The 14,234-nt window shown below is 37.4% G+C and overlaps 1 protein-coding gene across 1 annotated transcript in view; it reads left to right on the top strand.

The window, feature by feature from the left end:
* Positions 1–14,234, top strand: part of LOC126175921 (hemocytin) — a 486,280-nt gene that overhangs the window by 310,168 nt on the left and 161,878 nt on the right. Inside the window, exons 47-48 of the mRNA XM_049922991.1 lie at positions 80–227; positions 9,259–9,436. Coding sequence (XP_049778948.1) covers positions 80–227; positions 9,259–9,436 — 326 coding nt within the window. The remainder of the gene's footprint in view (positions 1–79; positions 228–9,258; positions 9,437–14,234) is intronic.

Raw genomic sequence — 14,234 nt, 5'->3', positions numbered from 1 at the left:
TGGAAGATGTAATAATGTATTTTAATATCATGTGTTATCACTTTTTGATAAAACATTCACTTTCCTCTTTTTCTTAAAGATTTTCCCAGCAAACTTTGATTCTGACACTCCACACAAGAACATGTTTGTTCATCCCATAAGGACACGCTTCCTACGTATAGTGCCTCAGGAATACCACCATATCATTGCACTGAGGACAGAAGTTCTGGGTTGCTTCAATCCATACCGTGAGTATTCAGTTTTTGAACCATAAATTACATTTTACACTGTGTGCAACAAGTGAATGCTTGTTCTAATTGTTCAGTCAATTTAAGACTAATTATAGACTACACAGAATAAGGTGACAAGTAGTAATTTAACACTGAATCTTATCTGATCTGTTTCTCACAAATATGCCAGTCTTTTTCTGTTATAAGCAGATTCATCAATAAAATTTAAAGCGTATGTTACTGTTTTTGTAATGGAACAGGATGTGTTTACCAATGGCTTAAATCAAGGGTACAGAAATCCAGTTTAGAAATGACATAGACTCTGTAAGATTTAACATTTTTTCATTGAGGTGAATGAGAAAGATAATGATTGATGCTTGGAAGTCAGTCAGTTGTAAATCAGGAGAAAACTAATGGATTTTGAAACAACATGACAACTTCAATGATATTGTTCTATACAAATCTCTTGGAGGATCACGTTTAGTGGAGACCCAAGAGCAACAAAGACTCACCTGTTTCAGTAACTTGAATGAAATCTTTGCTGAAATTCCTTGCCAGATTTCAGAACTGTGTGTTGAATGCACAAGAAAACATCACCAACCAGTGCATTTTCAACTTTTCACAGCGTAATGTATAATCATTAAATTTCAGGCATACAGCTGCACAAATAAAATTTCTTGCACTGATATATCAGATACGTATCATCCAGCCATCTTCAGAGCAAGTTGCAAGACTGATGACGAGGTGCCAAGCATGGCCTTATATGCTCCACTGTGGCAGTACATGCCTACGAGTTACAGACACTGGCCGGCGGCAAAGAAAGACGCTTAGATACTCACCTGTGGTGAAGGTGTACAGACATTCAATTCGCTTATTGATGTATGTTGGGTGGTGATGGCACCATGATGACTTCTCTGCAGTTTAATTGTCCCAAAAGCGAGATTCCATGCTTTGTCCAAATTAAAACCATTATCTCTATTTACTAAATTATTAGCTGATCTAATCTCTATAGCTTCCTAGGAGACAGAATCCCAAAAGGAAGAGGTGGATGTTAGAATCTTCACATCACTGTAGTTCATGGAATGCCCTGTATTAATACAATGTTTGGCCACAGCTGACTTGTCTGGCTGTGATAAGGTTGTGTATCTTCGATGTTCCACACATCTCTCATGAATGATGCATGTTGTTTGACCTATGTATGACTTCTCTCAATTTCTGCAAGGAATCTGATACACACCTGTCTGATGAAGCAATAAATTTATATGTAGGTTTACGATATATCGGATGTCCTAATGTGCCATCAAATTTATGGTGAATGGCAACATCCAAAAAGGGGAGACAGCCATCTTTTCCTATTTCCATCATAAATTTGATGCTAGCACTGATAGAATTCAAATGCTCAAGAAATCAATGTAATTAATCCTCTTTAAAGGACTCTTTATCTCTTATTGGCCAACATTTTGATAAGAACATCACAGCCTTATGTGAACATGTGCTTTTGTCATCATATTTTCACTTTAATGGTGAATTTTATGAGCAGGTTGACGGAGTTGCTATGGATGCTCCCTCTCTCCTCCGGTAGCTAATTTATTCATGGAAGACTTCGAGGATAAGACACTGGACTGAGCAAGTTTTAAATGAGTGGTCTTCTGGAGGTACTGGACAACAGATTTGTAGTATGGCCACATGGGATGGATGAATTGCTTTGATTTCTTGAGCATTTAAATTCTATCCATGCTATTACCAAATTTACTATGGAAATAGAAAAAGATGGCTGCCACCCCTTTCTGGATGTTCTCATTTGCCATAAGTTTGATGGCACATTAAGACATCCCGTATATTGTAAACCTACACATACAAATCTACATCTAAATGCCAATAGCTGCCATCACCCTTCACAGATCATAGGTGTCCTTAAAGCCTTAGTGCGTAGGGTGTACTGTTTATCTGACAAAGATAATTTGCAAGAAGAGCTCACATACCTCAAGAGCATTTTTAAAGTGAACGGATTTCCTCCACAACAAATTCATAGAGCATTCAATGCAGGTATGTGATGGGGAAGAAGATAGTAATTCCTTCAGATCAAGTGCATTTTTCCCTATGTGGGTGCTCTTTCCTCAAAGATAGGTCCAACGAAGATTGCAGCTTTACTCGGTTCTGTAAAGGGTGATTTATTGCTTCATAAGGCGGGTGTGTATCAGATTCCTTATGGAGATTGTGAGAAGTCATACACAGGTCAAACAACATGCACCATTCATGACAAATATGTGGAACATCGAAGATACATATGCTTATCACAACCAGACAAGTCAAATGTGGCCAAACATTGTATTGATACAAAGCATTCTGTGAACTACAGTAATGTGAAGATTCTAACATCCACCTCTTCCTTTAGGAATTCTGTCTTCAAGGAAGCTATAGAGATTAGATTAGCTAATAATTTAATAAGTAGAGGTAATTGTTTTAATTTGGACAAAGCAGGGAATCCAGCTCTTGGGATAATTAAACTGCAGAGAAGTCGTCATGGTGTCATCACCATTGAACATACTTTGATAAGCAAATTGAATGTCTGAACGCCTTCGCCACAGGTGGCGAGTGTGTAAACATATTTCTTTGCTGCTGACCAGCATCTGTAACTCGCAGGCATGTACCGCCGCGGTGGAGTATATAAGGCCACGCTTGGCACCTTGTCATCAATCTTGCAATTTACTCTGAGGATGGCTGGACGATACGCGACTGATATATCATGCCCCAAATTTAATGGGTTATCACCAATCTGGTCTCATATTTTAAAGAGAAAAAAGCATACTAACAAGATATCAGCCCCAGCACAAAAATTTGGACCATAATTCTGATAGTACACAGCTATGATCTTCTGAATATTAAATACTGTGTGCAATGGTTGTTTTTTACTCACTCCACCCCACTGCAGCTGCGTAATGCCCAAGCACAAAGTGCCATACAGCGGAGTGAGTCAGAGGTTCTTGTTCATAATTTCAGTGAACCAACAATTGATAGTTTTTCTTCATTGTATCAGAGTATGTCATTTACAACCTGTAGCCGGTGTCAGATATCTCTTTACTTTTAACAGTTTTATGTTGCTATTTTCAAATGTGGTGTAAATTAATGAAATAAATAAGTGCATCATTACAGAAATAGTATATCACTATTTAATGAATAACATCACTGTTGTGCACTACTTTCTTTGAATTAAGAAACTGATACTGTTAAAGTGATGCAGATGTGCTAGTCTTCAAAGTTGTTGTCACAATTAAATTGTAAATTGAAAATCATTTACTTCATTTCATAATAATACTTCCGCGTATTAGGTTTATTCATTGTGATCTCGAGGCATAATATTGAACACGTATATGGATGATGCTGATGGTTTATGTGCCCTTTGAATGATCAGTATTAAAAGAATCACTTTTGGAATAGCAAGTCTTAAACAATTGATGGTTTACAGCAACCAGCCACAAACTGTTTTTAGGTTACTTCATTTAAAAAGTACCATTACTGCTCTCAAATTTTTTACAATTCATCATCAGATGGTTTTTTCCATGCTTTCATCAAAACAAATTATACATTGTTTTGTACGAGTTGACCTAGGAGAAACAATAATTTACAGTTACAAATCTGCAACCAAAATGATGCACTACAGATTTGTGTTTAAATGCAGCTTATGTGAAAGGCCACCTGGCTCATTTGTTTTTTTTTTTTCCGTTTTCTCAATGATTTCAATGCAAAAAAACTGCAAAAGCAAATGTACCAGACGTATATTCTTCGTAATTTGCGTTCCAACACAAAACTGAAGTGTAACAATTTTGGTTACACATATGTAATTCTGAATTACTGTTTACCCTTGGGCAGCTCACAGGAAACCAATGTATAATTTGTTTTGATGCAAGCATCGAGAAAACTGTCCGGTGATGAATTGTGAAAAATTTTCGATCACTAATGATACTTTTTGATAAAGTAACCTAAAACCAATTTGTGGCTGGTTGCTGTACACCATCAACAATTTATTTCATAGAACAGCCATGGTCTCTAACCATTTCTTTATCTAACAAAATAGCAATTCTTGTTTTAAAAATAAAATATTTTTGATGGGAATTATTTAAATCTATTAAAAAATGGATAAATTACAATAGATTTCACAAAATGATGATAATAATGGATTTTAATACAAAAGCTGGATAATAATTAAAGAATAATCATTTAGTGGGAAACTTTGGGTGTAATACCAGATGCAACAGTCTTTATGTTGTAGGAATGACACCTTCATCTGTATTTATGGGACCTTTTTTAATTTTCAGTTGATTTCTGTGTTACATTACACCATCTTCACACCCCTCTATGATATCAGGTGATCACGTGGGCACTGGAAAATCATTATTTATCCCAAAGATGATGCAAAATATTGATGTCCAGTATGCTGGACCTTTTTCCTTTCACCTGCTTTGTGATCATGCCTTAGTAAGGTGCAATGATCTGTAGCTCATTGTGCAATCACTTTGTGTGGCATGCATCAACTGAATGTTGAGACTGTTCAAACAGCCATCTGATGAAACTGCACATGCACGGACGGCCACTCAGCACCTGCATCTTTCACAGACTTTGCAGTGACTAGATAAAAAGTTCTCAGTTAATGTGACACATCAAATTCAGAGAAAATCCCAAGCTTTCAATTATTTCCTCCATCATCTTTATCAGGGACTGTGGCACAAGTCTGTGATTGGACTGTCAGCCTGATTGCCGATAGAGTGCAGCCCTCCAACCCATGACAGCACTAGGAGGTGCAGGGGTGACGTGTCCCTCAACCTGGCCACCCTTTACCGTGGTAATCATTTTGACAGCTGGCTGAGTGGACCTGGAACTGTCCTGGAGGGACTGCAACAAGGAAATGTCTTTCCTCCTACCTGAGTTGGAACCCTGGGTCCCCAATACCAGAGGCTAGCACTGTCCCTTCTAGATTATACAGCCTGTATTAGTGGCAGGAGAAGCCAGGAAAGTATTGAAAGAGAGAATCACAAACAATAGTTATAATAACAATTGGTGGGTGTAATTAACCTCTGTAATGAGTACAACTTTAAATAATCACTTTCCTTTATTTAAACCAATGATACAAGAACAGATCATTATATTCTTAAAGGCATGTAATGGAACTTTCCTTTTCCATTGGAGTGACCAGAAAAGTGTAAGAGTCATAATAAGTCAGTTTGAAACTGATGTTCTTCAATGGGGTGTGTTGCATTTGAAAGAATTTGATTTTTACACTGACTTTGAGAATTCCTTATGAGATAGATATCGGAGTGAAGGGACTCAGAAGAAGGTGATAGTAGAAGCATTGAGCTCACAATTTTATGATACTTGTTGGCAATGTTACAGATAGTTTATGGAGGGACCTCTGACCTGCCTGCCCTTCCTTTTTATTTTCCCAACATATGCATTTCTTCTCCCTGACTAAGATACCACTAAGATGATGATCATTCTGAGAGGTTTGTATGATTTAGTGGTAGTAGTCATGTAATGTCCACTGTCTAGAGGTCTAGGACGTATGGCCTGTTTACTTGTTCTTTTAGTATGGGCAAAATTAATCAGACTGTATCATTTGAAGAATACCATTTCTAAAATAATAATAAAAGTCATTCAGGATTGTTATCTTAAAAATTTAGGCAAATGTAAATGTCTCCTGTCACAAAATGGTTCAAAGTTTCTGGCACAAAAGTTTAGAGATTATTTTTTATTTGAGAAGGGAGAATCATGTGTTGATATCAAGATATCATCCGCAAGCCAAACCTTCCAAAAGGATGATGAAAGAATTAGTACAGATTTGAAATTTATAATACTTACTGTTGAAATAGACATACCAGATTGGTGGAGTTAGTACCAGACACTAAAGTCATATGGAACAAATCACAACATTCTGCCAGCAAATTCTTATCTTTAAAGGCCACAGGTTAAAGACAGAGCGAGAACCTTTGATTGGCTGCTAGAAAATATTAAAGAATTGCATGATTTAGAAGCAGAGATCCATGAATATCTTTTAGAAGGTGGGGAAATACGTAAGAGGCATTGAAAAAAGATAAAATCTCTAGAATGTAAGGAAAGAGATTTGGTATTATTAAAGAGCCACAAATGAAGTATGAAAAGTGAGAAGGTGCTAAAGATGCTTTTACATTTTTTTGAGGGTCACTTTATAATTACAGAAGTGACATATCCAAAAAAAGCAGTAGTAGCATTCCGAGCTCCCAGAAAAGTGATAGGGTATGTTTAGCATTTGACTTTTGTGATCTGTCGGTATACGAATATACAACTCCTCTTCATGAGTTAACCTATGATTGGCTGTTAAAAATAGACAGATGACTGAACCTCCATAGTGCCTGCATGGTTTGGAAAGGAGTCTTTGAAGGTCACTTTGTATCAGTAAGATCTGTGTTGTGTTTGTGAGTGTGTATCACCAAGTAACTGAGGAACAATGCAACTGAAAATGAACATTGCATCTCCCACCAGTTTCAAACTACATTCCGTCATTCACTTTATGCAAACAGAAAGATTTGTTGTCAATGGTGTCATGTATAGGGGTAGGATTAAAAGCGATGTGCTGTGAGGGAATGTTGCAGAATAATCAAGGATGGTTGCATGGATTAGTATCATGAAAATGGTCAGGCAAGACATTCGGAAGTGCCTGATGAACTTTTTTCTTTTTTTGCCTCTAGCCTACAACATTCAAGTAATCCATGTTTAGAACATACAAGAAACTCCTATGTATTGGTCTGTTTTTGGTTTAAGTAGAAGCACTGTGGTGTGTACTGTCTGTTAAATACATTGAAGAATGTATAATATTTTGAATTCTTGATGCTTGGGATCTGCAGTCGAAATATTTTTTTGGAAGACATCATCTTTCTGCTGTTCACTGTAGTATTTTATTTTCAATAGAGAACTGAGATTTTGGCACATAGGCTATTCTATGTGTTTCTGCAATGTAAGCACATTTGTTACGTAGTTCGTAATATGCATTATTGTACACATTTATATTATAAAATGGATACAATCAACTGGTCTCTATTGTGGGTTGCCTATCCAGTGGCTTCCAAGTGCAACAAAAATTTGTTTTTCAGTATTTTATTTAATTATCCATCAAATTTAAATTCCTGTCATAAGCTGCTTATTAGGAGGTAATCGTACATTAAAGGTTTAACACTATTAGTCCGTTATTAAAGTCATCAATTGTGGGACATGTGTTAAGGAAGTTACTTCTTTACTATTTACTATTAGTGACACTGTTCACAACTCATTTTTCAGTCAGTGCACATGTATACCACTGAATGTATCTGTAAAACTGTGTCATTGTATGCCGCATAGTTCAGGAGATGTGGCATCATAAACTTTGAGATGCATGAAAAACTAGCTTTTCTAAAAACATGTTCAATTCTTTATGAAAATGGGGAGGGATCCCTGCTTTTTGTGACCAACACATTGTTATTTATACCATCCAAGGGCAGCTCATGGATTATCTCAAAGTTTCAATAGGTCACAAGTTCCTCCCATTTGCTTCTAAAGTGGAATCAGACTGCTGCATGCTCAGATGGCATACTTGAAAACTCACATTCTGTGTAAAGCAATAACTCAGCCTAGCACACAGATTTCACCTGCCAGATACAAGCAATTCACAATGTAATCTGCTTAGAATTGGTGAAGTTATTTTCTACACTATCCATTAGTGAAATATGATTTAAAAATATTGACACAAAATATGCTTTTCTATTATAATTCACATAAATACTGTGCTGCTTTGAATAATTTTTAATATTATACACAGTACACATAAACAAAACTGATAAACTGCAGGGATGGATTCCTGACTGCAAATTTAGGAAAAAAGGTCCTATGAATATGTGTCCAGAAATGTGCCATTGTCATGATAGATGGTGCTGGCAAATGTAACTTCCTCTGACCATGTACCACATGTTCCTTGTGTGTTGCAGGCTGTGTGATTGATGCAGCATACTGTAAGCAGCAGTATGGTCCAGTATTCATGTTGGCAACAAGCCGAGATGGTATTTGTCTACGGCCAAGCAGACGGCAATGGCCAAGAGGCAACAGGACTGTACCAAAACAAGTACCCTCACAGGCACCAACTACATCATATAACACTTCAAGACCTTTTGGTCATTTGTGTGATCATGTCAGATAGATGAACATTGTATGATGTGGTTGGTGTCTGTGAGGGTACTTGTTTTGGAATAGCTGTGCTGCCTCTCAATCATTTGCATCTGCTTGGCCATACACAAACACCATCTCAGCTGATTCCTGACATGAATACCAGACCATTCTGCTGATTAGAGCACACTGCATCAGTCACACAGCCCACTACACACAAGGAACACATGGCATGTGCTCAGAGGAACTTTCATTCGTCACCACCACCTACCAATGCAACGATGCATTTCCATGTTCATAGGAGCTTCTTTTCTAGAATGAGATTTTCACTCTGCAGCAGAGTGAGTGCTGATATGAAACTTCCTGGCAGATTAAAACTGTGTGCCCGACCGAGACTCGAACTCGGGACCTTTGCCTTTCGCGGCCAAGTGCTCTACCATCTGAGCTACCAAAGCATGACTCACGCCCGGTACTCACAGCTTTACTTCTGCCAGTATCTTGTCTCCTACCTTCCAAACTTTACAGAAGTTCTCCTGCGAACCAGGAGAACTTCTGTAAAGTTTGGAAGGTAGGAGACGAGATACTGGCAGAAGTAAAGCTGTGAGTACTGGGTGTGAGTCATGCTTTGGTAGCTCAGATGGTAGAGCACTTGCCCACAAAAGACAAAGGTCCCGAGTTTGAGTCTCATTCGGGCACACAGTTTTAATCTGCCAGGAAGTTTCAGCTTCTTTTCTATTAATCAACAAACTGTATATTTAGACCTCTCTTTTTTATGAGCAAATATTATGAATTTTACTGAAAATTGCGTAAATCTGCTCAAAGTGACTATTTTTTCCTAACATGCCATGTAAATTGAAAGATATTTAAAATGTGTCAAATATTACAGCTACTCCAGCACCAACACCACCTCCTCCACCACCACCACCATGTCCTTCTTGTCCTGGATTACCACTAGAGCTCCAGGAGGACACTTCAGCATGTGACTGCCATCGTGCTAACACACTGTGGAATGGTGAGATGTGTGTCAACAGGTCACAGTGTCCCTGTTTTGTTGGACACATTCCGTAAGTAAATGTTCTGCATAACATGCTTATAATGATTTTTAATAATGAAAAATGTATTTCATACATCAGTTAATAATTCTTCACTGAAATTAAATACTGTCTATGGAGGTAATTATACTGATGCATGATTAACAGTTAAACAGATTTCCTATTTCATTTTTCAAGTGTCATTGTATATCAAACCCATTTTAAGATGCTTGTCATCATGTCACATTTTAACTCACTGACTATCTCGCATGCACTTTGTCATCAATGAAACATAAATTCACTACAGGTGATCTTTATTTTATGAGCTTGGTTTAACACTGACAAAAGAGAACAGTGTTGGATTTATATATGTTTTGTTTGCAGTCTTAATAACTTATACATGGTAAATTGTTTACAAGTCTCTGTCAATTTTTTTAGATCTTTAGTTTATTTGTGCAATAGGTAATTACATTATTTTGTTAAGTTTTTCCCATGATGTGATAACGATGTGCTTCTATCCAGTATTAATTCAGTTTCATATCTGTTCCCAACCAAAGATCTGTACTCTTCTGCAAAGTTTTTTAGTTTTTGTTTTTACTTCCCTTCTTTCCACATACTGAATAATTAGATTCTGAAAATGGTAAACTAGCTGAGAGTGAGTTTGTGTCAGGCATATGTCTTGATTTATCAAAAGATTTTGACATCATTTACCATAATGCCCTACTACAGAATCTTGACCAACTAGGAATTAGAGGTATATCCATTGAGTGGCTCAGGACATACCTATGTGGATGTAAACAGGTGGTTGAAGTGCAATGTACTGACCATAACAAAATCAGCTACAACCATCCATAACATGAAAATGCGAAATACAGTGTCCCTCAAGGATCAGTATTAGGACCAATTCTGTTTCTCCCCTATGTCAGTGACCTTATATACAAGAATTGCCAAACTACCCTCCAATTTGCAGATGATACAAGCTTCCTTATTAGTGGGAAAACATAAGAAAAACTAAAGGAGTCTGCTATCCAAACAATGAACAACATAGAACCGTGGTTCAGCTATAACAAGCTAATTATAAACAAAGAAAAGACATGAACATCTACAATCTATAAGGAAGGTACCACCCAAATATACAAATAGAACTAAGGGACAGTGTTCTTGACAGTTTTGACAGCACAAAATTTCTGGGACTCTGACTCCAGAGCAACATAAAATGAGAGGTACACATTGAATATCTACAAAGAAAACTAAGCAAAACACGCTGCATGATGAGGATCTTAAAAAGTTGTTGCAGTAAAGCCAGCCTGTTAAATGTATACTACTCATATGTGATTCTGTAACTAAATATGAAACTTTTCAGGATGCGAAAGAGAATATTAAGAATTTTAAAGTGGTAAACAATAGCAAATCATGCAGACCCATACTTTAAAAAATGTCAGTTCTTCCTCTTCCTTGCGTTTTTATATATGAAACATTAGTTTTAATAAAACAATATATTGACAGACACCCAGATGTCTTACTAAAAAAACGAAGACATACATGCAAACAATACAAAACAAAAATCTGATCTTCATATGATGCAGGTGAGAACATCATTGTTGCAAAAAGACACTCTGTATATTGGGATAAAAATTTACAGTAATCTGCCTAACCATATTAAATCAGTAAGTAAACTCAGTAGTTTTAAGACTGAGCTAAAGACATATTTAATCGACCATTTCATTTACAGTCTGACAGAGTACCTAGAAACCAAACAACAAAAATAAATACGCATTATGAATATTCTACTTTGTATGTTGTGTTTAATGTTTGTTGTACATGTGATTCTCTGCTAAATTACTTACGTATCTGGTCCCTAGGAATGCAGTACAAACTATACTTTATACTTTTTGTGTTTATACCACATCCACTATCCTTGTATATATTCTATACATGTAGGATTAGGACTAAGTAAATACAAGGAGCAATCTATTATTGTGGGACATGTGATCAGCATATTGCAATCTCTCTGACCGTTATTGGCAATAGATGTATCCTGGTGACTGCTGGTGCTGCTTTATTCAGGCATCATATTACACATTAATTCACCAAATTCCATAAAAAAGGGGGGCCTTTGGAGATGTGAAATTAGTTAAGGCATCTATTCATAAAAGATAAGCAAATCAAGTCTACAGAAGAATGCTGAAGATTAGATGGGTAGATCATGTAACTAATGAGGAGGTACTGAACAGAGGTGGGGAAAAGAGAAATTTGTGTTACAATTTGACTAGAAGAAGGGATTGGTTGGTAGGACACATTATGAGGCATCAAGGGATCACCAGTTTAGTACTGGAGGGAAGTGAGTGTGTGTGTGGGGAGGGGGAGGGGACGGGGGGGGGGGGGGGTTAAAAATCATAGAGGGAGACTAAGAGATGAATACACTAACCAGATTCAGAAGGATGTAGGTTGCAGTAATTACTGGGAGATGATGAGGCTTGCACAGGATAGAGTAGCATGGAAGAGGCTTGTACAGGATAGAGTAGCATGGAGAGCTGCAGCAAACCAGCCTTTTGACTGAAGACCACGACAACAACAACAACAACAAGCAAATCATAAAAACTTAATTTGTGCACTATATTAACAATAAACTATCCATCAACTGCTTAGTTATATCCATGTTTATGACCGTTAAATTTAATCAAGGAAATTTGCTATGTAACTAACAGGACTTTTCAACCTTTGATTCTACTAATTCAGATAATTTGTGAAAAGAATGGCTAATGAAGTATGTTTTCAATTTTGTTTTGAACTGGCTGGGGTTTACAATCTCTTGCTTTGTGTTAAATGGGAAGTTGTTAAGTTGCTGAATATACCTGCACTGGGTTACACAACTTGCCTCTGAGACCTACACAATGAGGCAAATGCTACAAAAAAATTATTTTTGGCTCTTTTTTGTGATTGTGTACATCAAAGTTCAGCTGAAACTCTTTTTCATTGTTATCAACAAAAACCATTAAGGAGCAAATATATTGGAAAGTGAGAGTGTGAAGTCCAAGATCCTTAAAAAGACTACTTTAAGATGTATTGTTATCTGCTTTACATAACATTCTTCCTGCCTGTTTCTGTTGAACAAACACTTTACTTACTTTAAGTGTACCTCCCCAGAAGATAATTCTATGAGCAAACACATGTAAAATAAACCAAAACTCTTTTCTGTGGGTCAATACAATGGGAAATGCTTATAAGAGCAAAACATGCTGAACTGAGATTCATAGTTCATTTATTTAAATGTTAACTCTATTTTAACTTGTTTATCCAGCTGGAAACCAGGGAATTTCACAGAGGATGTTTCATTTAGTGCATCAGCATTGATGTATGATTCTGGTGCTAGCTGGCTATTTTTGTTTGTTTGAAATTGTATAACATGAGTCTTTGTGTGATTAAGACTTAAATTGGTGGCTCTGAAGCACTTGTAGGCTTACTAAACTACCATCTGAGTTGTGTTTTGTAAATCTGAGTTTGCGCTTGTGATTAGTATGCTTGTGACATAATCAAACATTACAGTTTTTTAATTAAAGTCATTGTAAGATTGTTTATGTAATTTAAGAACAATAGTGAATCCAGTAGTGATCCTTGTAGGACCCTACATCTTGTATTCTCACACTGTGAGGTCAGCTCTGTACCTGTGACAGTCTTGCAGTGTTTCTATACCTGTGACAGTCTGTCAGTGTAAACCTCTACTTTCTGCCATGAATGTAAAATTCCATCCATACATGCAAGTCTGTAACTAGACACAACCCATAGCACTCCTGTTTGCCAATCATAATTTTCTGATCCACATAGTCAAAGGCATTGTCAAGATCACAAAATATCAGAGACATAGTTCAAACTAAACTTCCCCTTGGACTCTATTCATCTTACAGACTAAAAATGTAAGGAAAATATAGACTGATACTTGCCATAAAGATGACATGTTAAGTTGCAGACAGGTGCAGTTAAAAGACACTTAATATTAGCTTTTGGCTGCAGCCTTCATCAGAAAAAGAAGAAGAAAGAGAAACTCATTCCTACAGCCAAGCACACCTCACTCACACATAACCACCATCTCTAGCAGATCAGAGGAGGAGGAGGGGGAACGGGGTGAAAAAGAAAAGGAGCATGGGAAGGTGGACAAGTGTGTTGGCAGAGGGCGGTACACTAATATGGTGGGGGATGAGAATATGGCAGATATGACAGAACAAGGGGTTGGAAACTGTTAGGTGGAGGGTGTGTGGACAGTATACCACAGGTTGACATTGACTGTAATGATTCCAGGGGCAGAGAGTGTGTTATAAGGTTATCTCCCATTTTCGCACTTCAGAAAAGCTGTTGCTGAAGGGGAGAATCCAGATAGCTCAGGTAGTGAAGCAGCCATTGAAATCAAGCATGTTATGTTCAGCTGCATATTGTTCTATGGGTAGTCTATTTTGCTCTTGGCCACAGTGTAGAGGTTGCCTTTCATCCTATTTGACAGCTGGTTGATAGCCATACTGATATAAAAATCTATGCAGTGTTTGCAGCAGAGCTGTTATGTGGCTTGGCTGCCTTCACAGGTGGCCTCACCCCTGATTGCTACGATGAGCCTGTGACAAGACTAGAACAGGAAGTGCTGAGAGTGTGGGTTGGGCAGGTCTTGCACCTGGGTCTTCACAGGGATATGATCCTTGCGGCAAGGGGTTGGGATTGGAAGTGACATAGGGACGGACTAGGATTTTGTGGAGGTTTGGTAGGCAATGAAATACCATTTTAGCAGGGGTAGGAAGGGTCTTGGGTAGGATGTCCCTCATTTCATGGCACGATGATAGATAAT

This window comes from Schistocerca cancellata, chromosome 3 (assembly GCF_023864275.1).
Source record: "Schistocerca cancellata isolate TAMUIC-IGC-003103 chromosome 3, iqSchCanc2.1, whole genome shotgun sequence".
Classification (NCBI taxonomy): Eukaryota; Metazoa; Arthropoda; class Insecta; order Orthoptera; family Acrididae; genus Schistocerca; species Schistocerca cancellata.
The sequence above is the reverse complement of the archived record's forward strand: the minus strand, read 5'-3'. Positions and strand labels throughout refer to the sequence as shown.